The 26384-nt window shown below is 45.8% G+C and overlaps 1 protein-coding gene across 1 annotated transcript; it reads right to left on the bottom strand.

Moving 5' to 3' along the window:
• On the bottom strand, positions 1-26384 carry LOC130253092 (sodium/hydrogen exchanger 2-like). Its single transcript, XM_056491381.1, has 12 exons — positions 26141-26384; positions 24375-24838; positions 22120-22370; positions 18822-19039; positions 14959-15155; positions 11789-11878; positions 9614-9684; positions 8432-8596; positions 7894-8008; positions 6588-6713; positions 1726-1798; positions 1-876 (listed from the first exon to the last, which is right to left on the bottom strand). The coding sequence occupies exons 1-12, from the start codon at positions 26382-26384 to the stop codon at positions 731-733; spliced, it is 2160 nt and encodes a 719-aa protein (XP_056347356.1). The 3' UTR covers positions 1-730.

The raw sequence follows: 26384 nt of genomic DNA, 5'->3' as shown, positions 1-26384 counted from the left end.
CCAACCAACCACATTAGAAACCTTCTCATCTGTTTAAGAGCTGTCACCCTCATCTCCTGGTATCACCACTGCCTTTGGAGCTTCCTCATTTCACCTTTGAGGTGAACCATCCCTTACATAAATTTTTAAAAACCAGTAAGAACATATTTCTCCCTTTTAACTCAGCTGCAATAATTTCTCTTTGGCATAACTGGGTGTGGGACAATCCCTCAGGTAAGACACAACCCCTTACTCAACTATGTGACTTAACTTTGGGCTTTATGAGATTCATGTTCATAGCCAGGATCCATCAGTTCCTGAGAGCAGAAGAAATCTGTTGCTGTTTCTGCTCTTTCCTCCTTCCCCTAATAAAACCTGCTTTGAGATTATCAAGTTTTTCCCAACCTATAATCCAAATGCTCCCTGCTGTTTAGCCTATCCCTGAAAACTAATGAGATCTTGTATCTCACCCTATTAAAACATCCTTACTTGCAGTTCTAGGCAGTTTCAACAATTTTCCCAGACTGAACAGGATAATTTTTCCTAGAAATTCCTTAGAAATGCCCCCTCAGCCATTCCCTGGCATTGCTGGTGCTCAGCTGGGCATCTTTCCCCTAAGTTCCCACCAAAAGTTTAGCAATAACAGCGACTTTCCATGCAAAGCACTCTGGATATTCCCAGCCCACGCTGTCCTGTCCAACATGCATCTTATTTACATTATTCACACGTTGAGCAGCCCTCCCTGAAGGAGTCAGAGCCCTGGTGAGGAGCCAGAGCAGCCCCTGTGTTTGTGCATCTCCAGGCTGAGCTCGTTCCTCCCGCCCCAGCTCGGTGGGATGGCGCACACGGACTTGGACCGGTTCTCCTTCCCCTTCTGCACCTTCTCCGTGTTCCCCACTGTGGGGGAGAAACAAACACCATCAGAAACACCACAAAAAAAAACCCTTCTTTGAGGTTCAGCAGGAAAATAAACCACCCAGGTGGCCACGTGCTCTTTGGGGGTGAGATGTTCCACTCCAAGGATCCCTTCCCAGTTATAAAACAGGATCACTGATCAGGGTTTCCATGGAAGAAAAAGCCAAAAGAACCAGGTTTGCACTTTGAAATACATAAAGGATTTGGATCAACATAATTTTTTTGTCATTCCCCACCTGCAACTGTGCAGAGCAAAAATTCACATTGGTGACCACCTTAAACCAGCTCTGGAAAATTATGTTCCATGCTGGTGCACCTGTCCTGTTGTCACAATTAGGGAGTTTTTTTGACAGGGATAAACATGCAATCATGAAGGGTTACAATCTCCTTCTGCTCTGCCACCACTGTATCTCAGGGGCCACAGTGCTCGAGTTTTCCTTGGGGTGGAAAAAAAACCCAGAAATAATGTTTTTTATCATTTTCCCTGATTACAGCCATGGCTTTCTTCAGGAAGAACATAACTGAAGTATTGCTGGTAAACTGTGGATTAAAACAGCTACATCCCAGGTTGGATGAGGCAACCTGATGTCCCTGTTTGTGGCAGAGGGGTTGGATTAGATGGCTCTGGGAGAGCCCAAACATTCACACCCATCTCAGGCTGGGCTGAGAGGGAGCACTGGGGCTGGGAAGGTTTGGGCTCTCCTTGCTCACCCATGAGGCTCATTTAGGGACTCTCACTTTGCCCCACATCCTCCCTGTCTCCTGCTGGGCCATTCCACGGGATGAGGGTGAGCAGGGAGGGCAGGGGTGACCCCAGCCCCCCAAACTTACCGGTGAAGGAGCGGCAGAGCTTGGGCTGCGGGGGAGCCTCGCCCTGCGCCGAGCACGAGTCCTCCTTCTGGGACTGGGGGAGAGAAGGACCTTAGTGCCCTGAGAAATGCACTCCTGCCTCATAAACCAGCCCTCTGCAACCCCTAAGGGTTCCACTCCCCTTCGTTCAACTTTTGCCATGTAAAATTAAACAACAACAACAAAAAGAAAGAATGCTAAAAATAGACTGAAGAGATGGCAGGAAGTATTTGCAGATGCTGATCTGCTATAACACAGAATCATGGAATGGCCTGGATTGGAAGGGACCTTAAAGAACATCCCACTCCAGTCCTTCTGCTGTGGGTGGGGACACCTCTCACAGGACCAAGTTGCTCCATCCAAACTGGTCTAAAACCCTTCCAGGGATGGGGCACCCACAGCTTCTCTGAACACCACTGGAAGCTCTTTATGGACTGTCAAGAATTTAGAAATAAAACTGAGCCAGAGTCAGAGGCTTAAAGAATTAAAATTGCACAATGCAGCAATTATGTTTTGAGCTCTGGAAAAGGTCTGAGCTGCCCAGGAATGGTCCAGCAGAGAGGATGGGAGCCCTGGAGCTGGGAGTGCAGAAGGCAGAGCTGTCCCCAGGATATGGATGTTTCTCACCTTGGCTGTTCCCCACGCTGGCTGCAGGCCAAGGAGGCAGGTAACGAGCTGGCACTAACGAGCTCCCTGTCCTTTCACTCCAGTGCTAATCTCCACCCTCCAGGACAAAAAAAAAATAGGAACGAAAAAAATAAAAATCAGGTAGCACAATGGTGGCTGGATTGTTCGGCGCCTCTGTAAACTGGGAATAAGTCTCTCACGCAGCTGTGATTTGGCACCTCGGTCCAGAAACCCAGACTGCCAAAATAACTCTGGACACCTCCCAGCCTGGTTTGCTGTTTTGTTTCGGCTCGTTCTCCTCCCTCCCCTAACGAGGACCGCTGCCCTCCATCCCTTGTTCTCACTTTTATTGACCATTTTAATAACAATGCCTGCCCGGCTCCTGCAGCAGCGCCTGGCTCCCTGGAAAGCCATTCCCAGGGGCATTTAATGATTCTCAGAGCATGCTCCATGAAAGGGCTCTGACATAATTACCAAAGGCACTGTGTCATTTACGCACATGGCTCACAGGCAGCTCCAAATAAGCTCCTTCTGGGGGAGTGCACTCGTGTTTTGGCAGGAGAAAAGAGGACCAAGTTGCCTGGCTACAGGTGCAAGGATTTTCTGGGTGCTCTGTGGTAAATAAAAACTGTCCAGGGTCTCAGAATCCGCCCTGCCAGCTCAGGCTGGGCTGGAGCCCTGCCTGGAATAAGGCAAGCCCCAAATGCGGCCGGAGCTCGGAGCCAGCAGTGATGCACAGCTCCAGGAAGCAGCAGCCTTCGGCAGGAATTTTGTCCTTAGGCAGAGGAAGGAGAACTTTCTGCTGGAAATAGATAGTCTTGGAGTTAATCCTCTGGGCTGTGGTTCAGAGCTGAAGTCACCTCGTTCTCCTGCCAAGGTCCTGCTGCCTGGTGTAAATCATTTAACCTGCTCCGGAGGGAGGGAGATTGTTCTCTTCTTGCTGCTTCTCCTGCTTTTCCCCCGTTTGCTCTCCAAACTCTCCTTGGAGGAGGCTCCAAGATCCTCCTCTCCCTGCTGCAGAAGCACCTAAAGGGCAGGAGACCCCAAAGGCTCCTAAAGCCACCCAGCAGAGGTGACTGAGTGTCACAGAGGGGTCTGGGCTGGAAGGGATTCCAAAGATCATCCCACTGCAATCCCCAAACCCTCCTGGCTGAAGCCACAGACCCGTGTCCATCCTGGAGAGGCTCTGCTTTCCTGTGGAAGGACATGGATTGTCCAGCCAAGATGAGCTTGGCTCCTCCCCAGCCACACGAGGATGTTCTCCCACACACCCCTGATTTTGTTTGGGGGGAAAAGACCAACCAGCCCCTAATAAAATATGAGTTAACTGAGCTACAACAGCTTCATATTGAACAGCAAAGCTCTCAGCAGCTTCACTATAAAAGAAAAACAGATGCTCACCAAACAAAAATAAGGTTTCTACTGAACCAAAGGGATTTTTTAATTATTCCCTCAGCTCCTAACGCTCACAGTATCACCAAAGCTTTTTCCAAGACTGGCAATGGAATTGCAGGAGTTTCACCAGCCCCACAGGGTGCTGGAAGTTTGTTTCCTGTCCTGGATTTCCAGTTGGGTTTGCAAACACAGTTGTAATGCTTCCATCTCGTGGTGAGATGTAGAATAGAAAAACGTGGGGAGCAACAGCATCCAAGTTTTCCTTGCTGACTCAAAACCTGGGAGGTCAAATCCTTCCCTGTGGGACTACAAAAGATGGAATATCTGACAACCAGAAAAATCTCTAACACTATTGACATTTTTCATTAATGGCTTTTTTTTTTTAATCAGGAAAATATAATTTTTCTTTTTAATTTGGCATGGAAAAAAACATGAGTAGCTGATTTTTCCTAAAAACTGGTAAGTATTAAGCTGCTTATAATAGACTAAAATCTACTTTTTAGCAGAGCGTTCCTTCTTTCTGCTGACAAATTCTGCAATCTGTCCTCCTACAGCACAGAGTAAGAGCATTCACCCACCCTCCTTAATATTATATAATATTATATCTATAAAATTAATATGGTGTTAATATTTCAGAGATCTGTTAGAGCCTTATCCCATTGCTTTGGGGCATCATTTTACTTCTATTCATAGTAAATGAGGTAAAGTAATTTAAAGTAAATTCTTAGAAATTAGCAGAAAAGCTGCAACAAAACAGGTCTGACTTGTCCTTTGGGGCACTGAGGGATGGTTTTTGGGTTGGAGCCACCCTTACAGGTGTCACTGGGATCAGCTCCCAGTATTCACTATCATCTCCCAGGTTGGACAGGACATCCTGATCTAGTGGAAGATGTTTCTGCCCATGGCAGGGAGCTGGAATTGGATGATCTTTACAGTCCCTTCCAACCCAAACTATTCTGGGATTTGCATCTGCTTCCCTTCACCTGGCACAAGGCTGCAGTGAGGGGGTGTGAGCATCACCAACAAGTGGCTCCAATGACACAACATTCAATATTCAGCATCAAACTGGCATTTTTCATAATCCTCACCCTCAGAGGGCATTTTCCATCTTCCATGAGTCAGTACACAGAGTGAATCCTATTTATTTTGCAATTCCCCAAAAACTATTCTGTTCCCCCAAAAGCCCAGCTGCAAGCACTCAAAGGGAAGAGGAGAAACAGCTTTCCCAAAGCTGCTGAATTTCCCACCAAATGCAGCAGAGAAGGGGAAAGCAGGAGCACAAGGGTTAACAATCAAATATCCTTAAAGTAGGAACGTCGTGCTCAAAATCAGCCAGAGTTTGATGTTGCTCTTTTGAAGTTTAATTATACCAAATGTTCTACAGGAACATGCCATGTTCTTGCCTATCTATTCTGAATTGTAAGTACCAATCAGCATGTAAATGATCAAATTAAATCCTTTAAGTTGTTTGCAAGAGCCAGAACACCTTTCTGGGAAGGTTTCTGAGCACCAGCAGTGTTTGGTTCTCGGTGGGCTCCTCCATGATTGGCACTTCCACAAGGAAACTGGAGTGGAAAAAAAAAATCCACAGCACCCCTGAGTTCTTGTGCTGTCATGGAAAATTACTATCTAAATAGGGAAGGGTAATTTATTTCTCTCTAAAAGGTCATTTTGTTCTCCTCAGTGATGGAGCTTGGCTGCTCAGATTAGAGATCACAGCTCACACTTGGACAGGGCTCCAGCTCAAGCCATTCAAAACCTAAAATTCAGAGAAGTGAGTGAAATTTAGGGATGGCTCAGCAAGTACTGCAAGCACCAGCCCTGCCAGAGCTCAAAGAGTGTTTGGACAACACTTTCAAGCACAGGGTGGGATTTTGGGGGCTGTCCTGTGCAGGGCCAGGAGCTGGCTCCATGATCCTCATGGATCCTTTCCAACTCTGGATGTTCAGTGATTCTGCACTGCTGCTGACCTGGGCATTTGGGAGCAAATATGACAAAGGTTAAATGCTTTTCCTCTATAGAGTTACAGAGAATGGGAGGAACTGAAAAGACCAAGCCTGCTCCTCATGCATCATTCCTGGAAAACTTTTTTTTCCACAGCTAAATGTTGGCCCAGCTTCTCTCACCAATGTCCAAAGAGCAGAAGTCTTCATCAGGCACAGACATTGTATGAACCCTGTTTCTCCCCTAATTCAGAACACAAACCAACACAGAGCTATGCCAGTAGCAAACTAGAAAAATTTTTGTTTCTCACAGGAATCTGGCAAGCAAAATTGCTCTTTATTTTACTTCTTTCAAGCCTGCCCAGTAGATGTGTTTAAAACAACAAACTCAGCTTTAGAATGAATGACAAAAATGCTTCTGTCCTTTCAAAAGAATTGGAAGGAAAAAACGACTGAGCAGTTTCAAGTATTTACAGTTTCTCTGGACTGACAATGGGGGAGACAAACTCCTGTCTTCGATGAAATGAGGAAGAGGAAGAGGAAGAGGAAGAGGAAGAGGAAGAGGAAGAGGAAGAGGAAGAGGAAGAGGAAGAGGAAGAGAAAAGAAAACATGGGGAAACCAGACCTCAGAATGTACAGAGTGAAGCCCAGTCAGTAACATTTGCTCAGTAAAGAACTGTGATCCCAAAGCACTGAACTGTGCTGGGGATGGCACCATGAGCTTCACTGGGGAGTTCTTCCCTTGATATTTTTTCCTATTCATTGGACACAATTTGGGGTTGAGACCCTTTTTTAAATGTAAAGGAACAAGATTAGCCTTTTGAAGGCACACCATCAGCAGTAGGCAGGCTGTGGGGGGCAGGCTGAGCTCCCTCTTACCTCCTTCCTGGAGCTGCTCCCGCTCACCTCCACCAGCAGGCTCTTGTGCCTCAGGATCAGGATCTCCTTGGCTTGCTCTGCAGGCTCGCTGTCCCCAGGCAGGGTGTGCCTGTTGTATGCAGGGCCCTGCAGGGACACAGAGGACATCCCATGGGAGCATCCTATCCCTGCCCCCTGCAGGATCCTCCCCCCTGCAGCCATCCCACCCACACACTCATTTAGGAGAGGTGGGGATGGAAACAGCCACAGAAGGGAGATGGGAGTCCAAACTTTGCTTTTTTATGTGAAGTCACCCAAGAAATCACTGGATGACAAGGCTGAGTTACACCTGGTGACAGAATGAGTGCAGTGACTGCTCGAGGTGCCTCCACAGCTTCAGCCCCCAAAGTTTTGTATCAACCCCACCTTCCCATATAACTCATGCAAACAAAGGGAACCATAAATTCTTCAAAAGACACCACTCAAGTTGTGTCTAACACCAGTGGGAGCTGGGATAATGCTGTCTCTACAGGGGGTTGGGCTGGATCAGTACAGGACTGAGCACAAGCTGGAGCTGTGCCTGCATCTTCACCCCTTCCCCATGTCCATAGGTCTCTTCCCAGCCTTATCCCATTGCTTCCCTCAGCAAAGGGACAGGAGGGGGAGGCTGATCCCTCTGTGCTGAGCTGCCCACACCAGCCCCACCCCTAAGGGTGCTTTGGGTGCAATCCATAAAACAAAGGCTTAGGTGGATTTTAAGGCTAAGTCTCCCTACAAACAGCAATTCCAATGCTCAGCTCCAGGTGCTGTGTGAAACTCCAGAGATGATCCACAATTCTGTAAACAGCAAATGGGGTTCATGGCCTGTAACCACTGGTACCAGTCCCATGGCAAAACTGCTGAGTGGATTAAAAAACTCTGCAGATTAATTCCCACTCACACCTCTCTTCCATGGGGAAAAATGTACCATGAGGGTAACCCCACCCCTGCTCTGCCCCAGGAGCTGCTGCTGGATCTGCTAAGCCAGAGGCTGAAGCCCCACGTGCTCCTCCTTTCTCCTTTTCACTGCTGGGTACCGATGCCGAAAATATTCCATGAAATTATAGCCTGACTGGGTGAACCTTTCAAAAGCTGTCAGGCAGCAAACAGAAATGTGCCACTGACTTGGAAACTGGATCTGGCTCCACACAGCCAACTATTCTCTGCTCACAAAGAGACATCCTGGGTAATTATGGAAATATTCATAACATCTGCTCAGGCTGTTCGGGTAACCGAGGAAATTTGTGTTATTGGACACTTAAAATATGGAGTGAGGGAGAAGTTGTACCGTCCTCCTGATCCGGTACAGGTTCCTGGCCAATATTTCCTGTATGTTGTCCAGGACAGCAGGGTTTAGAGTGTCCTCCAGTTTTCGGTCTCTTATGACAGTCCTGTCGCTGCTGCTGCAAAGGAAAGCAGAACTTCTTATTTTGGAAGAGGCACAAGAAGTGCATCCCCAAATCTCGGTGTCCCTTTGGGATCCCAACACGGCCAACAGCTCATCCTTGCAGATGGAGCTCAAGGAAAAGCAGGAATTTGGCTTTTCCATCAGAGCTGGGCTGTCCATGTGCTCCCTGGTGGATAAAAGAGCCACGGGGAGCTGTGGCAGAGCAGAACCATCTGCGAGGTCTGAAGTGGCCATCCAGAACATTTAACAGTGCAAACACATCCAAAACTGGGCAGCAGCCTCCTCCTCAGAGCACCATTTCCCCAAAACCGGTGGGGACACAGGTGACCCTCCACGTGCCCCCATCAGTGCTGGGTGCTGCTCATCCAGCCCATCATTCTCAGCCCCCAGCTGCTGATCTGGAGCAGGTTTTGCTCACAGGAAGGAGGGCTGGGCTGGGCTGTGGCCCAGCTGCCCAGCCTGGGCCAGCTCCATGGCGTGTTTGCGCTCCAGCTTCTCGTAGAGCAGCACGATGCTGGACTTGGGCTGGTCGTACTCCCTGAGCAGGATCTTCTGCAGGTATTTGCTGTTGAAATATTCCAGCCTGTTGGAGAACAAAATGAGATGGGTTTAGCCTCTCCCCAGCACCAACAGACCTGAGCAACAGCAGGGTCATAGCCCACAGCTGCCCCATATTCCATTAAATTCCATTATTTCCCATTAACTCCTCCTCAGAAATCAATGGTCCACGAGGTCAGTCCCTAATTATTTCTGCATCACAGTACATGAGTCAAAATATTAGAACTTCACTAAATACAACAAAAACCCCCCAAAAGTGCCAGACACATCATGAACTCTTCTAGAAGCACATGCATCCACAGATTTAAACACTTCCAGATTCCCTCTTGAGCCATTTCCTCTTCTTTTCTGCTCAAGTCGTTGAATAATTCAGGTTGGAAAAGACCTCTAAGATCGTCAATCTCTCTAAGATCTGCTCACAAGGAGCCAGGATGCTCCTCAGCAGCAGTGACTCCCATACCCTCTAGTGGCACTTCCAAGCATGGGCATTCCTAAAAAATCTCTACCAGCTGCATCTGTGTCTGGACCACCAAGGAATTAAATCTGGTAGTCTTTTTAGTATACTTTTTTGTAATTTGTAATTATTTTTTAAATCCTGATGCATTTTTTTAAACTTTAAAACATACAAACTCCCAGGAATTTAGTGAAAATTGAACACTTTGCTACAGAAATCTGTAGAGATCCTGTGCAATTTCAGTCCACAACGAGCAGTGCTGCAAACTCAGCTCTGTAATATTAACTGTGCACAGCTTGTCATGGCCATGGCACTCCCAGCAGATTTCCTTGGGCAAGAAGGGGCAAACACAATGGGAGAGGAGAAAAGATCTTTTTTTAGGGTGATGCACAAGAGGTGTCTGCAAGCAGGGAAGTGCCCTGAAAACCTGGTGTGTCCCTTTGGACAGAAAAAGCTGCTCCTCTGTCACCTCCCTTGTGCCACGAGGATGAACAAGACCCAGCTGCCCACAGTGGAAACTTTGGGAATAGAAATCACCCTCCTTTTTTTTTCCTACATGTACACAGTTGTATTTTGGCAAATCCTTACTTGTCTTTCCAGTAATACTGTCCCCAGTGTCCAGATATATCTTCAATGCCAGCCAGCAAATGATCCAAGAACTAAAGAGGAGAGAGGATTCCGCTCTACGCCGCTTGCACGAGCCCAGCAGCAAACAGCAACAGCCACACTCACAACAGGGATGCTCCCAGCTCCCCTGAGCTGGGAAACAAGCAGAGAAGCTTGGCATAATTCTCCATCCACTCATCCACTGGTGCTGGAGCACACTGAGTGGTTTGCTTTCAAATGTGGGCAAGCAGAGAATAGTGCTGAGGGTCATGGATGTGCTGTCTGTGATAAGTACAGGAGGGCTGATGGATCCCATGTTCTGCCCTCGGGGCCTTGGCCAGCAGGAAAAGCTTGTTTTGGGGGTTTTTGAGGACAATTTGTCTCAGGAAATCAGTATCTTCAGGATAGAAATGTAGGTAACACATAAATGATGCTTTGACTTGAGTAATAAATCCTGCCTTCACTAGACACTCCCCACTAAATGAAATCAGTATATCATACTTTTTATAACTACATTATTATTGTTGTTTGAAATAAAAAGAAAAGAAAAAAGAAAAAAAAACCCAGCCTGGTTGGGTTTTCCACCTAAAAGTTAAATCCCTGTAATTTCCCAAACTGCTTTCTCCCCTAATGGTATCTCTATACTGGGAGAGGGCTCTGCTCTGCTGCCCCTCCACACTCAGCTACTGATGACCCTGAAACTTCCTACAGCTCTAATTTTTTTTTTTAACTATCTTTTTTGGGGGGTCAGAGACAGAAAAGTTTCAGAGCAGCTGTCTCAGCCCTGCAGGCTGGTGTGGGTTTAGTGCCCTCACATGGCTGTGTGTTCCTCAAACACAGCACTGGAGTGTCCCAGGCCAGGCTGGACAGGGCCTGGAGCAACCTGGGATAAGGGAAGGAGTCCCTGCCCATGGCAGAAGGTGAGATGAGATGAGTTTTAAGGTCCCTTCCATCCAAACTACTCTGATTCCCTGGAATTACACTCACACACTCAGATCATTGCTCCTCCAAGCAAGAATATCCCAGCTATCCAAAATAAATTCGAGGAAGAAAACTGCTTTTGGCTTCTCATCCCTGATTTCTAACTATCTGCATTTTTACCTTCTCAACTTAATTGTTGCATTTTCAGCTCACACCTCCTAATAAACACATTTCTGAGATGATTTACCATTCACACCCTAACAAAAGAACAAAGTCTTTTCTGTTCACAACTGGAAAAGGCTCCTCACCTCCTGAGCTGCTGTGTTAACCTCAGACAAAGCCCTGCAGTCCAATCCCATTGTGAGGATGCCAAACAGGTTTTACAAATGTCCTCAGCCCCAATGGCTTTATTGCTAAAGGAGACAATGACAATAATATTCCTGAAGGAGCCATACCCACAGAAACGTGGCTGGGATTGAACAATTAGATGCAGAAATACATTAATTTTCCATTGGATGCTGATACAAATGCAAAGGCTCAGCTGAGTGGGAGAGCAACTGAAGCCTTCTATGACTACAAATACCAACATTTGGGTGGTGAGAACAAGGGGAATGAAATCCCACCTTTGGGTTATGGATGTAGAATCATGGAATGGTTTGGGTTGGATGGGACCTTACATCTGATCTCATTCCAGCCCCTGCCATGTCTGATCTCATTCCAGGGCAGGGACTCCTTCCACTATCCCAGATGGCTCCAGTCCTCATCCAACCTGGCCTTGAAAGAAGGATGGTGCACTTCAGAGGTTCCCTCCAATACAGCACCAACCTTATCCTCCCTTTCCTCATTTTTTAGCAAAAATATCCAAACCAATGGTGGTGATGGGAATGGAGAACACATGCAAGTTCCTAATCCTACAATCAAGCCTCATTTTCTTTCTTTCTCTCATTCCAGAGACCAGAGAAATTTGAGTTAGGTCAGAGCTTAACATTTTGGGCAAGAAATCATTTTTTTCTCTCATGTTTGTGCACTACCTGATATTAATCAGCTTGATTGGTGGCTGCTCTTCCAATGCAAAAATGACCCATGGTTAGGAATCTGAATAGGACTTCCAACATGGAAAGGGGCTGACCTGCAGAGGATTTGGGTAAAACTGATCTGCAGGGTCCCTGGAGACACACACACATTCCAGAAGATGGCAGAAAGCTCTGGCCAGGTGTTGAGGGATGTTTCACTTACCCTAATGTGGATCTGCTCTCCCACAGTGGGAGCACTCTCCATTTTCCTCTTGACAGCCAGCAGGTCAACGAGGGGACGGATGGTCATTCCCTGCAAAGTAAAGACACAAAAATCAGCCTTTCCTCACTCCTGAGTTCCCTGCACTGGAATAAAAGCTGCCAGCGTGGGGCTGAGCCACAGCAACCTTGTTCTGGTGCTCCAACAGCCTCTCTCACTGCCCTGGTAAAACCTGCAAAGCTTCAACAGGACTAGAAATTGTTCTGCCAGGTGTACCCCAAACACTTTGTTTGCTCCTGTCAACAGGAGCTCACAGAGGATGGGGAGAGGAAACCTCTGCTTGCCTCTCCAAGACCACAAAAAGCCAACCAATAATTCCAAGGTCAAGCCTGTGGTTTGCTGCTGCTCGTGGCCTCCCAGATGGAGAAGGGGCTTGAAACAATCCAAGTTCAAATGCCTGAAGTGAGGATAATCCTGAGATTTCTCAGCACGGAGCCTCTGCCAGCAATTGTCTGCTCACTCCTTAAGCACTGTGTGTCACACACCATTACTCCTGCAATCTTTGATGGCCAGCCAGTGGCTAAGTTTCCTAATCAAAGCCTCCACCTGGTGGGAAGGGTCAAGGGAAAAGTTTTAATATCCTTTAAGCCTCGTGAGAGAACTAAGATGCTGTTGTGGTGTGATTCTTAGTCCAGCTTCCTTATGAAATGACTTCTCTAGGACGTGTTTACAGCAAAAATGATGGAGTAGTTGATGTTTATGACTTCTGAATGTCACAAATGCTGGCATGGAGGAGAGTTGAACACATTTTTAATTGCAGAAACAATTAATGTGTCATTTTAATAGCTAATAGCAATAAAAAATGCGTCGCTATTCAGAGTCAATAACACAGAACTCACAAATTCCAAAATAACAGATATTACAAAAAATTAAGTAGAGACTGTGCAATTTGGCCTCTTGCCTTCCTGGATAATCAGTCACAGTTGTTTCCATTTCAGAGCAGTGTTTGGGATCATTGTGGGAACCCCATGTGTCATTCCAGCCACACATCATTTCACAGCACACCTGCAGGTCCCTGTGCTGCTCCTCCTCCCACCAGGGATAACTCATCCCAGGGAGTGTCTGACAGCTCCAGCACAGCTCACACAATGTTTGCCACCTCCAGGAACACAGTGGGACAGTGCAGCCATCAAACAACCTCCCCCCTTCACAATCATTACATTTGCTCAGAACTTCTTGGCAGAGGTCAGGGGCCAGCAAGTTGAGTGAGTGAACTCCCAAAAATATTTGATTTTAAAACCACACCAAGAGGCAGAACAATGAGAGAGGTTTGTGACATTCCAGACAAGCCCAGAGAGCTCCCTGGAGAACTTCCTGGTCCATGTGGCACAAATCCAGCCTGCTTGGAAGCACTGAGGACTTGACAATGGCTCAGTCAACCTCCTCAAAATGATTAACCAGGCTGTTGTGGGAAGAGCCCTGGGTTAGGAAGGCCAAAAGAGAGGAGTTTCCTGCCTTGTGGAATGCACTGATAGAGTCATGGGTGGCCATTCCTCTGTGGCACAAGGGTTTCCAGCCAGCAGGATTTCCAAGGGATGTGGAAGGTTTGAGCTCTGACAAGATGCTTTGCTGGCCCAAACCAGCCTAAAAGGGCCCAAATCACTTCTGCCTTGGTTCCTGTCCTATTTTAACACAGACACTCCCCATCAACTCTATACTGAGATCATTGTGAATATAAAGAAAACATTTTGCATGAAACAAAAACAAAAATGTCCACTATGCACAGAAGTTGTTTCACAGCCAGTATTTCTCTTGCCCTTTCCACACACAGAATAACCATGAAAGATGCTGGGATGGTAAAAATATTCCCTCCCCAACAATTCATCCATTGATGTATTCTGCCAGCAGCACCACAAACTTCATTTGCAAAGCCAGGTTTCTGAAGGTTCTGTTGCATTTACCCACCTTTCCTGTGCTGAGCCCCAGCAATATCTTCCTGCCTCAGGTTTTAAGTGATTTTGCAGTGTTTTTCCCTCCCCCTGCTGTGGTGGTGGCCCCAGCACTGCAGGTCCCTGGAGCCCCTCTCTCCACGATGTTCCCCTGAATGATGAAGCTCAGGGGGTCTCCCTGGCCACACGGGGACCTGCTTAACTCTCACCCTTTTGCACGGGCTTGACATCACCAGCTGAGCTCTGAGGGGACACAAAAGCTCTTTTCCCAGCCCGGGGAAGGATTTCCCAAGGCTGGAGCTGCTGCCTTGGAACAACCTTTGTGTGAGGCTCAAAGCAGCTCTGCGTCCCTGGGGACGGGGCTTTTCAATTTCCCACCCACATTTGCATCTTAAAGCTTGTCAAGCTCCACCTGAGCACATCCCCCATCCTGGCCTGGCTCTGCTCTCTCCTCTCAGGCTGATGCTGTGCCTGGTCCCTCTGCCCTGCAGGTACCATTCCAATCCCATTGGCACAACACACTCTGATCCCTCCTCCACCACTCCTCCAGCTCAGGAGGAGGATTTAGGAGAAGCAAAATCAACCCCAGAACTCCACATTGTCCAAGGGCTCGACACCCACCTGAGGGGCTCAGTCAGGAAAAGCAGGAGGGGTTTGCTCTGAGGGTGATGCTCAGCCACGAGCCACCATCTCCCAAAAGCCCAGAAATTCCTCTGCTCCTCCATCCCAGGGCAGGAGATGGGGGCTCCTGGTCAGCAGCTCCACATGGACCTTGAGCAGGAGCTCACAGGGAGTTTTTCCACATGAGATCTTTCCCAGACTCCACTTCCCACTCACTTAGAGACCCACTCTGCTTTTTGGGATAAAGAGCAGGTGGACACCATGCTCATTTCAGCACCAGACAACCCCAATTTTTCCACCACATCCTCCTTCAAACGTGGCAGTGTTTGCCAGATGAAGTAAAATCTGTATTTTAGAGACTTGCTGCAGGTCAGGGAAGAGCAGGGAGACATCCAGACCCTGATCCCACAGAAAGCTGCAGGAATTCTTTTACCACTAGATGTCACAGCAATGCTGAGAGCTGCTGCTCCTCTGAGCACCACAATTCCCTAAAACTCAGTGCTGGAGCACCAGAACTTACAGCCCCAGCAAGAGGGAGAGGAACCTCCACATCAGACTCCTGGAGGGAACTAATCCCCAGTCTGTGCCCAGTCCTGGCTTTACCTGGATGAACACGGTGAAGAGGATGACCACGGTTGTTGCTGCAATGAAAAGCTTTTTCCTGTGGAAGTCAGGCAGCAGGAAAACCAAAGAGAAGCAAATGGCCCCTCGGAGCCCCCCATAGGCAATGATGAACTGGTCCTTACTGGTGATGGTGTTCACGTGGAATCTGTTCACAAAGAAAGTCAGCACAAGAACCCCTGAAAAGCAGGAAGGTAGATTGAGGCACATCAGTCAAACAGAACTAGAGAAAACTCACAATCTTACATTTTCCAGTAAAACATCAAAATTGGTAAACACCAATTACCAGGAGCTAGCAGGGCAAAAGGGGGGATATTCCCAAAATGCCACTGGAGAATTTTTCTTCCAGTCTGATCCAACAGGTTGAAATTTGGTTTGTCCAGACAAAACTTAATCCCCAACATATTTCTCATTTGAGGGATTACAAATATTGACTGGCTACACTCCTGAAATATTGACTGATTTATTCTAATTGGTGATAACAAGTGACTGAATTACTGAGGTTACAAATGTTTTTGAGGCAAATCATCAGCAACAACTTGGCCACAAATTGCTCTCCTATTTGCTGAAGTTTCCAAGCAGCAGCTTGGATAAGTAGCTATATTCCACCAGTGTTAATGTTATTTCTTTCCCTCAGATTTATACTGTACAAATTGAAGGCCATGTGAGGTGACACAGCAATTGCTGTGATTTACAGCTATTTGCAAATGCACAAACAGATGCAGAAAGGTACAAAAAGTCAGGCCTTAAATCAGTAAGGCTGTGATTTTAATCCCAATGGATGTGATAACATCCCATTTCCCAAAGATTAACAAGCATTTTGAAAACTGATGGCACCACCCACCACTGACTTTTGTGAGGAATTAACTGGAGCCACAGCACTGTTACATTTCTAGAGGGTGTTTGTAAAAGAAATAAAAACAGAGCATTTATTATGTACATATCAAACATCTTCCCACACACCTCCAGCTAAAAATAGCTGAACTTTGACTGTACATTGGAGGAGTTTGAAGAAAACAAAAAGCTGGGGATGTTTGGGAATAGGGAACTCAGCTAACTGAACCTTGTGACACCTTCCCCATCTCTGGAGCTCTGCAGAACTGGTGCCCAGAGCAGCAGATGGGAAGCACTTGGGTGTCAAGGTTCTTTGCAACTTAAAAAATAAATAAAACAAAGCCTCCTTCAGATCACATCCACCCCACTCTACAGCTCAGGCAGTGCCAATGATTTAAAGGAACAAAATTTACTTGAGCTGATATCCTGGCCTTTGTCTTAATTTAATCCTTCCTCATAAATTATTATTAGCATTCCCTAAACTAATTCAAGGCCAGTTTGCTCCAAGAGATGACATACAATTAATCATTCTGAGCAGAATGTATTTTCTCCTGCAGATCCCTTGGGAAAGAGCAGGAGGAAATCTCCCCAGGGCTTGGATATCAGCAGAGCCCCAGTGCTGCCATTCCAGGGCTCTATTCTCCTTTTCAGAGGATCTTCCTCATACCAAGGAATCCCCCAGATTTCAGCAGAATCACCTCTCAAATATTTAAAGCACTGAGAGTGTTCTATGAAGGACTGGGGTACAGTTTGCACACCAGTCCCACCCAAAAATCCCCAATTCCTGCAAGGAAATAGAATCCTGGAATTGTTAAGATTGGAAAAACTCTCCAAGATCATCAAGTCCAACCATTTCTCCAGCCCAGCCAAGGCCACCACCAACCCATGTCCCCAAGCTCCACACCCACAGGGTTTTGGACACTTCCAGAGCTGTTGTCTCCATCACTGCCCTGGGCAGCCCATTCCAATCTTTGGCAACCCTTTCCATAAAGTAATTTTCCCTCCTATCCAATTATTAATTAATTATTAATTAATCCAGAGGTGCTGGATGCCTCTGAGCAGGCCAAGGTCTAATTTCCACCACCATCTCCAAGGCAGGAGATTCCCAGTCTGGTTTGGTGCAGCCCCTTCCCAGTTCTCACCCTCCCAGCTCCCTGTGCTGCAGGACAGGAACAGCAACACCCTCTTCAGACAGACAATTTCCAGCCCTGGTTTGTATGTTCTTATTTAATTCCAGGGAGATTCTGACTGGAAAAGAGTCTGAACCCTTCCCTAATAATGTACTGCATAATTTAAGCTGCTCTCAGAAGGGCTGTGCTTAGAAGGGATTTTTGGGGTGCATTTGTTGTATTGTTATGTTCTTATATCTTGCAATGAAGAATTTTTGAACTAAGAAAAAATTAAATTTACTGAGAACTGCTTTTATCTGACCAAATAATTTAAGAGAAAACACTTGAATGTATAAAAACTGACTAATGAGCACATTTCCAAGTATGGTGCACAGTTATTAAAACAAACTTTGGCATGTCCTAACAGCTAATAAACCCCATTCTGCTCTGCCTTGCTAATCATGGCATAACCTATTTAAACAATTTCTTGAAGTGTCTGTCAAATTCGAGTTCACTGCTTGACTCACTGGCTTGTAAACATAAATCCTGTTGAATGTTTTTAAGCACTCAAATTATTTGCCAGTTCTTAGCATGTTGTTATTTTCACAAATATTGTTATTATATATAAATATACACATAGCTGAGGCACTCTGCACTCATTAGATGCCAAACAGTGTAAGAGGAAAGGAGGCCCAGCCTCTCCCAACACAGGATCAGCACAAGATGCAACTGAGGAGAGTGGAAACACAGCACATCTATTTTGTCTGATTACTTCCAAGACATGAAAATGGGATCCCAGGGAATTCTGGAACCAGAACTTGGGTTTTCATCACAATTGTGGCCAAAGAAACTGTAGAGATCAGGATACTCAGGAGAGTATTTCCCTGCCTTACTCCTCTTTATCAAGCTGTGAGGATGGTCACACACCCTGATAGGTTTTCCAGGGATGCTTAGACTCTCCATCCATGGAGATAACCAAAAACCATCTGGACACAGGTTTAGGTTTAGATCACAGTTTAGGTCCCAAATCTCATCTACCCAGGACTGCTACTGGAATGTTCCTCCAGTTTCCCAGTGAAGGATGCTGCTGTACACGAGCTTGTTATGAATTAAATCCCTTAAACTGCCACAATTCACAATATGGGATCTGAGGATCTTCATGGATCTCTCACCCCAAGGTATGTACCTACAGTTCCCTCCTGTTGGGAGAATACCAAGGGACCAAAAAACACTGAAATGGAAGAGGAGATTGTGGTAATGAAGGAGAGTAAATAAAGATCATGGCAAAATAAAGCCATTGATAAAATAGATCTCATGAGAGCTTCTATGCAGCACCAGTGAGTGCACAGAGCAGGGAACTGCAGCAAAATGCAAGATTTGGAATTGAGTAAGATGGAGGAGCAGGAAGCATTGGCTGGGATGTCCCAGTCTGTGGGATTCTGGTGAAAACCAGGGAAAAAGCAGGCTTGGATTTTCTCTAGCTGCTCAAGGAAAACAGGAGAGAAAGAATAGTAACAATGATCAAGCACCTGCTGGATCTGTGAGAGACAGAATGTTTTTGTTAAAATGTGTTTATGAGGGTGTCACCTTCCTTGCACCAATGGAATTGAGCCTGTTCTCAATGCCACGATCTAGCCTATAAAAGTGCAGTTTGATTCTTTAATAAAGGGCTTTTTGCTTCTCTTCAGCATGAAGAAAGTCTTGTTGCTACATCCTTTTCTGCACTCTACCAGCCCAACAGCAGCACCAGCCCAGTGCCAGCACTCCCACCTGGAACAACCACACTGCAGAGCAGCAGGAAAGGATGGTGGAGGGGCAGAGCTCCCTCTCAAATGGAATCTCATTCCTCACTCCCATAAACAATCACACACATGAGAAACCAAGATCTGCAACTCCCCCTACCCAGTGCCCTCCAGATGAGACAGAAGATGACCGTGAAGCAGATGTAGGGCCAGTTCCACTCGTGGTTTTCCCCGATGGTGGAAACCCCGAGGAAGATGAAGATGAGGGTGTCGCTCACGCTGCTCCACATCTTCATGAAGTACTTGACTGTGGTGTGGGACTTGAGGGAGATGTTGGCCTCCACATAGCGCTTCATGCCCATGGCACAGGAGATGATGCTGAGGAAGTGAGAAATGAACAGTGGAAAATAAACAATTTGTATTTCTACTTCAACACAGAAAATCAGCACGTCAGTTATGAAAGAAGTGGGTTTCATCAAGTCTTGGATGTTTGCATTCGCTTCTACATCAGGCCAAGAGAATCAGGACCACTAGGATAATAAAATACTTTATAGGTTGCCCAAACTGTCCAAATCTGGATTTTAACAGATGAACAATTTGCATTTTATCATAGCACAAAGCAACCAACACCCAACTCTTCCCATTCCCACACTGCTTCCACTTCTTTAACTTTGCTGAACTCTGACCTTGCAATTGCCTTGGCAATTTTTCATGGATAATTGGTTCTTCAAGTTGCAGGGCACATGGCATTAGCCTAATTCATCAGCTTTTCAAATCAATACATTTTCAGGCCAGCAATCCTAGGAGGTCAAAACTATTGAGCTCGAAGCGCTGAAACTCCATTTCTTATATTTTAATCTGGACCAAAACATTTTTGTTTTGGTCCGGATTAAAATCTAAAAAGTATTGCAGCAGGAATAGAAAAGGGCTTTAAGTTTCCAAGATCTGACTTCCAGTGAAATCCACACTTTTACTGCACTGAAAACCACTTCCACAGGGGACATCATGATGTTGGATCAGAAAAAATCCAAGAGAGAAGCAGATCCTTGGCTTGTCCCTGGCTCTGGGTGTGACCAGATCACACCTGCTGTGACCATGACAGGTAAGTGACCCAAAAAAAGATGTTAAGAGAGGTGGTGGCTCACCCACATCTATCAACTAAGCTGCTCAGAGAACTGCCAGGCAGTTACTGCTTTGCACTGAAAATACCCTGTTTAACCCCAGAATTTCATTAACATTTCATATTACTTTGAAGACACAAACATTTGGGTCTGTTTGAATTCAAAACTGGGCTTTAGGGAGAGGATTTGTGGCAAAGCAGAGGATAGGAAAGGTCAGAATCAGGAAAGTCATGATGCTGAGGAATGGGATCCTCTGTTATCCAGCAGCAGGAGACCAAGATTCAAGTCCCTTTTTCACCAAATATTTGAGTTCACATCTTTCATCTCCTAAGAAAATGTACCAGTACATAAAAATATTCTAATACAGGTCTGGTTTGATTTATCCTTTTTAAATCTGACCTGCTTTGCCAGAAAGAGCAACAGGGACTGAACCACAGGCTGAAAAAAAAACCCAATAAATTCTTCAGTTTCTGTGACTGCCTCAATAAATTGTGGGGATTATAGTTACAGTAAAAAAAACCCAAGAAATCCAAGTATTTATGGGCAAGTAACTTCCAGAGCTGTGGTTTGGGAATGCTAACTGGAGAACAGACATGGGATCACAGCAGGGTCACAGAAAGGAATTAACTTGTCCAGGCTAAAGATGGACATTGCCACCAAGGCAAGGGGCAGGCAGAAAGAAAGAGAATAAGAAGGAAAAAAATCAAACTAAAACCCATTTAGCAGAACAGTTTCACAGACTGAGCTGTATTCAGATTTTTTTTTTTTTTTTTTTGGACTATGTAGAATTGATTTTTTTGGCAATCAAATTATTTTTCAAAGCAACAAACTGCCAAAAGCTGCTTCTTATAATACAGTATTCCCTGGCCACAACAGAATGAATTGTTTGAACTCCAGATCTATAAGAGAGGCATTTATAATTTGGCAATTAGAAGGGCACAGTGCAGGAATCAGCTGCCTTTGCCATTGTTTTGCTTTAGAAAAAAATGCATTATTCAAAAGAACAGCAAATGGGTTCCATAATGGGTACAGCAGATTGTGATTGATAGAAGGAGACACCATTAGGATTGAATGTTTTCTGCTCCACGATGATTATGCAGCATATTTATTTCACTGTTCTGTCTTGCACTCCTAGAAATAGGTTTTTCCTACCTATTCCCAGAGCTGGAATTGTTTTCAGTAACACTCAAATATTGCTCCTATTAACCAGCTGAGGAAACAAAATCTGCAAGACACAGGAATGGTTTATATCCAAAGCAACATCATTAGTTTTAAAATAGATCTCCCAGATACTTCTGTGCTGAGCTGGGAGCCCACTTCATTTTTTTATTTGCTTTTTATCTTCATTCTCATCAGCTGCACAGTTGTTTACACTGCAGCCACTGATGCAGGGTAGGTGCATGTTGGTGTCTTTAGGGGAATATTAAATGGTTGTGGTCCTCAGCACAGCTCAGTTTGGGTAGAGAACCACACTCCATAGACACCACCCCACAAAATCCAGGAGGGCTGGATCCCTCTGGTTTTCCCCTCTCTCTGCTTTCCAAGATGAGATTTTGGTGAACATTGGGGTCTTTCTGGGTATTTTTTTCCCAGCATCTGCTCTGACAGCGAGATGTCCAACAAATTAAGCACAAAGCTTAATTAGTCTCTTAAATCTGAAGGATCTGGCCCCAAAAATATTCACTTTATAGAAAGACGTACCCAGTTAAAAGAAAATTAAATTAACTGAATGATCTCTGACAGCTTTGGCTGAAATTGGCCAGCAGATTCCCAATGTTACTGGAGACAGAGGTGTTGGATGACACTGAGGCCAGGCATGAGCTGTGTCTGAGCTTCTGGAGCCAAGTCAGAATCTCCAAAGCAGGTTTCCATTAGAATCCTCTGCTCCCAAAAAGCAGAGTATTTCAGGCTGCAGCTCCTGTCCCATCACTCCTGCTCTGTCACACCAAGGGCTGCCAGGCAGGACGTGCAGATGGGGAAGGGGATGTGAGACCAGACTCAGACCAAACCTTTCCAAACCTTTCCAAGGAGTTCACTAAATCCTCCTTGTAACTATTCCCGTGTTGGTTTTGAATGGGACATGTGGAAAATAATAAAATAAGCTAAGAAACTTCTTCTGGCTCTGCTCTGTTGGAACACCCAGCCTTTCCAAACAAAAACCACGGAGCTTAAACAAACATTCCTCCACAACCTCCACAAATCCTACACCAGGACACTTGCAGAGAGCCCTGCTCCCCGTCAAACACAGATTTCCAAATTTTAAGAAGCTTTTGGGTATTTTTCAGTGAACCCAGGCAGGAAGTTTTCCCGGGGGGAGGAGCTGCCAGGCTGACTCACGCCACGATGCCAGAGAGGTGGAACATCTCTGCAGTGAGGTAGGACAGGTAGCTGTACAGGAACACGAAGAGCGGCTCGATGACGCGGATGTCCTTGGTGAAGCGCGTGGTGAAGGCGGCCGTGAACCCGAAACTCAGCCCCACCAAAACTCCTCCCAGCCCAACCACGAAGAATTTCCCGACTCCAGCAAAAATATCCACGCTTTTGATGGTTGGCATCTCACAGAAAGAGCGGAAGAGCTTGTAGAGCACCTTGGGAGGGGAAGGGAAGAGGGAAACAGCTGTTAAATGAATTTTCACCAGATGTGGCAATGACACCAAATACACTGCTGGGATTTCTGCCACTGCAGCATCACCTCCTGCCCAGGAGGTCTGCATCCCACCAGGGGACTGCTGTGACCCTCACAGACATTTCTGTCCCCAAACATGGAGTCAAAGAGAAACCTGAAGACTTCTAAGTTCACCTGAATGCTGCCCAGGACCTCAGGCCACAGAACTGGACCAGGAGTCCTCTGCTAGAAAGGGTTGTTGATGCCTTTTCCCTCAAAAAATCACAGAATCACTGAGGTTGGAAAAGCCCTCCAAAACCACCAAGTCCAGCCATTAACCCAGCACTGCCATGTCCATATCCACACAGTTTTTAAACACTTGCAGGTGTGGTGACTCCATCACTCCCCTGGGCAGCCTGTGCCAATGCTTGATTGCCTTTTCCATGAAGAAATTTTCCCTGATAGCCAACCCAAACATCCCCTGGTGACACTTGAGACCATTTCCTCTCATCCTGTCACTTGTTCCCTGGGAGAAAAGACCAACTCCCATCTGGCTACGACCTCATTTCAAGGAGCTATAGAGGGTAAATAGTCTTTCCTGAGCCTCCTTTTCTGCAGGCTGAGATCTCCCATCCCATCACCCAGCACCATCCTTTGCAGTTCTGTTGGAGTCAGTGACTCAGGGGTATCTCTGAATTTTTCAGAGAGAAATCAGAGTGCAGGGATTGAATTAGAGCCTGTGGATGGATTGAAGTATATTAAGCCACTCACACATCAGTTTTAGGATAAGTAAGTGAGTTAGAAAGTATGTTTTAGTATGAGCTCTAGTGTTTTTAGTAAGTGAAAGGTTTCCAATGCCAGAGTAGCAGTGCAAGTTCTAGTGAAGGTTGAAAAACATACTGATGTTTTCAGTAGGGGCTCCAGAACCATGGCTGTAGACATGAGCTACAGTAAGAATATTGCTTACATTTTTCAGATAGAACAAGACAGGTTGTATGCATAGTCTATATGTAACCTGGCATGTTAAGAAACTAGAATTCTAATAGGTTAAGGAGTGGTGGTCTGAGCTTGTTGGGAAAATCCTGTGGAAGAGTATGTATTGGGGAGAGTTGGTACCTCTTCTTGCCTTTTCCTTTTGTTTTTGCTACTGCTTTTGCCATTGCTTTTCTGCTTGCCTTTTGAGACTGATGTGCTTTGTAATAAATAACATTTTTAGCAACTATTAAGCAAGTAAGCAATAACTATTTAAGCAACTATCTGCTTGCTTATTTAAGACAAGCCAACGAAGCTGGAGCCAAGAGCTCTGGAGGTTAATAACCTCACAGGTTCAACACCCCAGCTCAGGCTGTGTCACATCCTGAGGTGTCTCCTTAGACCTGAGATCACCTCAGGAAGACATGCAGGTGGTTTGAATCCCAGCTCTTTCCAATGCATGAGGCTGTTCTTAGAGGTTTTCATGGTTGGTTGTTGTTCCTTATCTCAGGAATGCTTTGTCCAGTGAACAGTGGTCTGCTCGCCAGACATCCAGGGCAGAATCTGCCTGAGAAAGGCAGGACTGATTTTTTATAGTCTAAATTACGTACTAGGTATTTACAGATGACCCCCAATACAATACAATCTTGTTACATGGTCCAGCTCTCTCCTCATCCAGTCTAAAAGTGCCAGCATGTCACCCAGCATGGATGACACGGAGAAGAAGGAGGAAGAATATCCACACCCCCAATTCTCCATCTTGGCCACGTGTCCCTTATCACAAACATTCTAGAAATCTGCTAATTCTACATTCTAACAGTCTAATTTACACTCTATTTATTTTTGCAGCTTGCATTTCTTCTCTCAATGTTGGTAAATTGTTCCAAGGAGCTAAATCCAGCCCCTGAGACACCTGGGTCTCATTGGAGGGTCTTTGGGGACCCCGCCAGGGGGGTGTTAAACCTTCCAGGGAAGCCAGAGGAACACTCTGGACTCCCACAAGGCTGGTCCTTACCACAGTCACAGCATCGTTGAGGAGGGATTCCCCAAAAACCAGGATGTGCAGCTTCTCGTTGACGTGGATCTCCTCGAACACAGCCAGCACAGCCACGGGGTCCACGGCGGCGATGAGGCTGCCGAAGAGGAGGTTGTGCAGCAGGGACACGTCCTGCAGGCGGAAAGCTTTCACCTGGCAGATGCCATAGAGGGAAAAGCCGATGCCAAAGACGTTCCAGACGGTGCCCACCACGGCGTAGAGCAGGATGGTGCCGATGTTCTCGAAAAAGGGGCGGCTGGGCATGAAGTAGCCGGCGTCCAGCACGATGGGGGGCAGCAGGTACAGGAAGAAGATGTCGCTGTCCATCACTGGTGGTGACCTGTCGTTCAATCCATAGATGATCCCCCCCATGATGAGCCCCACAAAAATCAACAAACAGCTTTCAGGAACCACGGAAGGCAGCTTGTTGTAGAGATGGAACCCTGGAGAGGAAAAATTGGTGTTACCAACCCAAACTCTCTGAAAGTCCCCACACTCCCACAGGCAGCAGGTTACACCTTGGAACGGCACAAATAAATTCACACCCTTCACAAGAGTGAGGCTGCTCAGAAAATCTAAAGATGACTGAAAATACCAAACTTTCTCAAATTACTGCCTATTCAGACCTCATTTCATCATAAGGTTAGAGAGATATATGGAGGTAATAAACAAAAATTTATAATCTGCATAAATAAAACAGCATTTGGAATTATTAATAATGAAATCTAGTCAGCAGCCCATCTTCAGCACTAACAGAAATAGCAACTTCTAATTTTAAATGCAATACAGACTCTATACATTAAAAAAAATTTACAAAAAGCTTTCCCATTAATTATAAACTGGTCCACTTTTAATAGTATTTAATCATTAGTATTTAAAGCTAAAAAATGTCCAGTCAAGCCTGTCTCGTGCAATGCTCAACATTAGAACAACTACCATGAAAACAAGGTGAATTATTAAAAGAAAAAGTAATTGAAACAAGCCTAATAATTTTTTTAAATCTCTGATCATTGCTATGTCTTCATGCAGATGACTAGAATTAGGGTCTCATTATGTAACATGAAAATAGTGAGACAAAAAGACCCTTCCCATCTGAAAAATTCTGATCAAACTCAATCTTAGAGACTTCTGCATCCTGAGGAAACGAAATGCAAGAAAAAAATGCTGTAAAATAAGTTTTATACTAGTAATTTAACAGAATTTGAAACAAGTCCTGGAGAAAACATTATTTTCATAATTTTCCCATTCCTGTGCCCAGTTTTTCAGAGGAAAATATAAAAAGATCAGATACTTTGCATAATTTAAACCTTTCTGAGATGACCTTGCACAGACAATCAATGCACAGGGATTTTATTTTAGGCTGTGTAACACCCTGGACATGGATGGAATTATTCTTTGGCCAGACACATTCTTTTAGAAGAATAAGGAATCTTCATTTTAAGATGAAGATGTCAGTGAACCATCTGCACAAATCAAGGTGAGCACACACCTTGGTGCATCCTGCACTTAAATCAAATTCCTCCTCCTGCAAACCTGGCACTTTTCCTCCTAATAGCAACAGCACTCCTAGACATGAATTTCTAGATGGAAAACCACCATTTCCAACCTGAAATGAAAATTTTTTCCCACCTGTGCAGCATCTCTGGCAAACAAAGCAAGAAATTCAAGGGTTTGGCCAAAGCCACCCTGCCCACATCACCCTCCCAGAGATTCCCTGTCCCTCCTCATCCTCCCAGGAGCCTCACCTATTTTGGCCAGGGATGCCAGCATGATCCAGAGTGTGATTTCGAAGGGGACCTGCACGTGCTGGTAGTCCAGGGAGAAGAAGGTGTGCTCCGAGGAGTCGTTGCCCTCCGCCCAGCTGCCGTTCTCCAGGATCGCGTCCTCCAGCCCCGGCTCCTGCAGGGCTCCCACCCGCGGGGCCTGGAGGATGCAGGAGAGGCAGGACCCAGCCAGCAGAGCTGCAGCTCTGTGTCCTTGGCTCTCCAT

This window comes from Oenanthe melanoleuca, chromosome 4A (genome assembly GCF_029582105.1).
Source record: "Oenanthe melanoleuca isolate GR-GAL-2019-014 chromosome 4A, OMel1.0, whole genome shotgun sequence".
Taxonomy (NCBI): domain Eukaryota; kingdom Metazoa; phylum Chordata; class Aves; order Passeriformes; family Muscicapidae; genus Oenanthe; species Oenanthe melanoleuca.
The sequence above is the reverse complement of the archived record's forward strand: the minus strand, read 5'-3'. Positions and strand labels throughout refer to the sequence as shown.

What these genes read in the sequence shown, in the direction of transcription:
- LOC130253092 (XM_056491381.1), bottom strand. Translation starts at nt 26,384, where the DNA reads ATGGAGAGCCAAGGACACAGAGCTGCAGCTCTGCTGGCTGGGTCCTGC. An exon ending in TCTTCACCGTGTTCATCCAG is followed by an intron (nt 11,879 to 14,958) that starts GTAAAGCCAGGA and finishes TTTACTTTGCAG; the next exon opens with GGAATGACCATCCGTCCCCT. An exon ending in GAGAGCAGATCCACATTAGG is followed by an intron (nt 9,685 to 11,788) that starts GTAAGTGAAACA and finishes TCTCCTCTTTAG; the next exon opens with TTCTTGGATCATTTGCTGGC.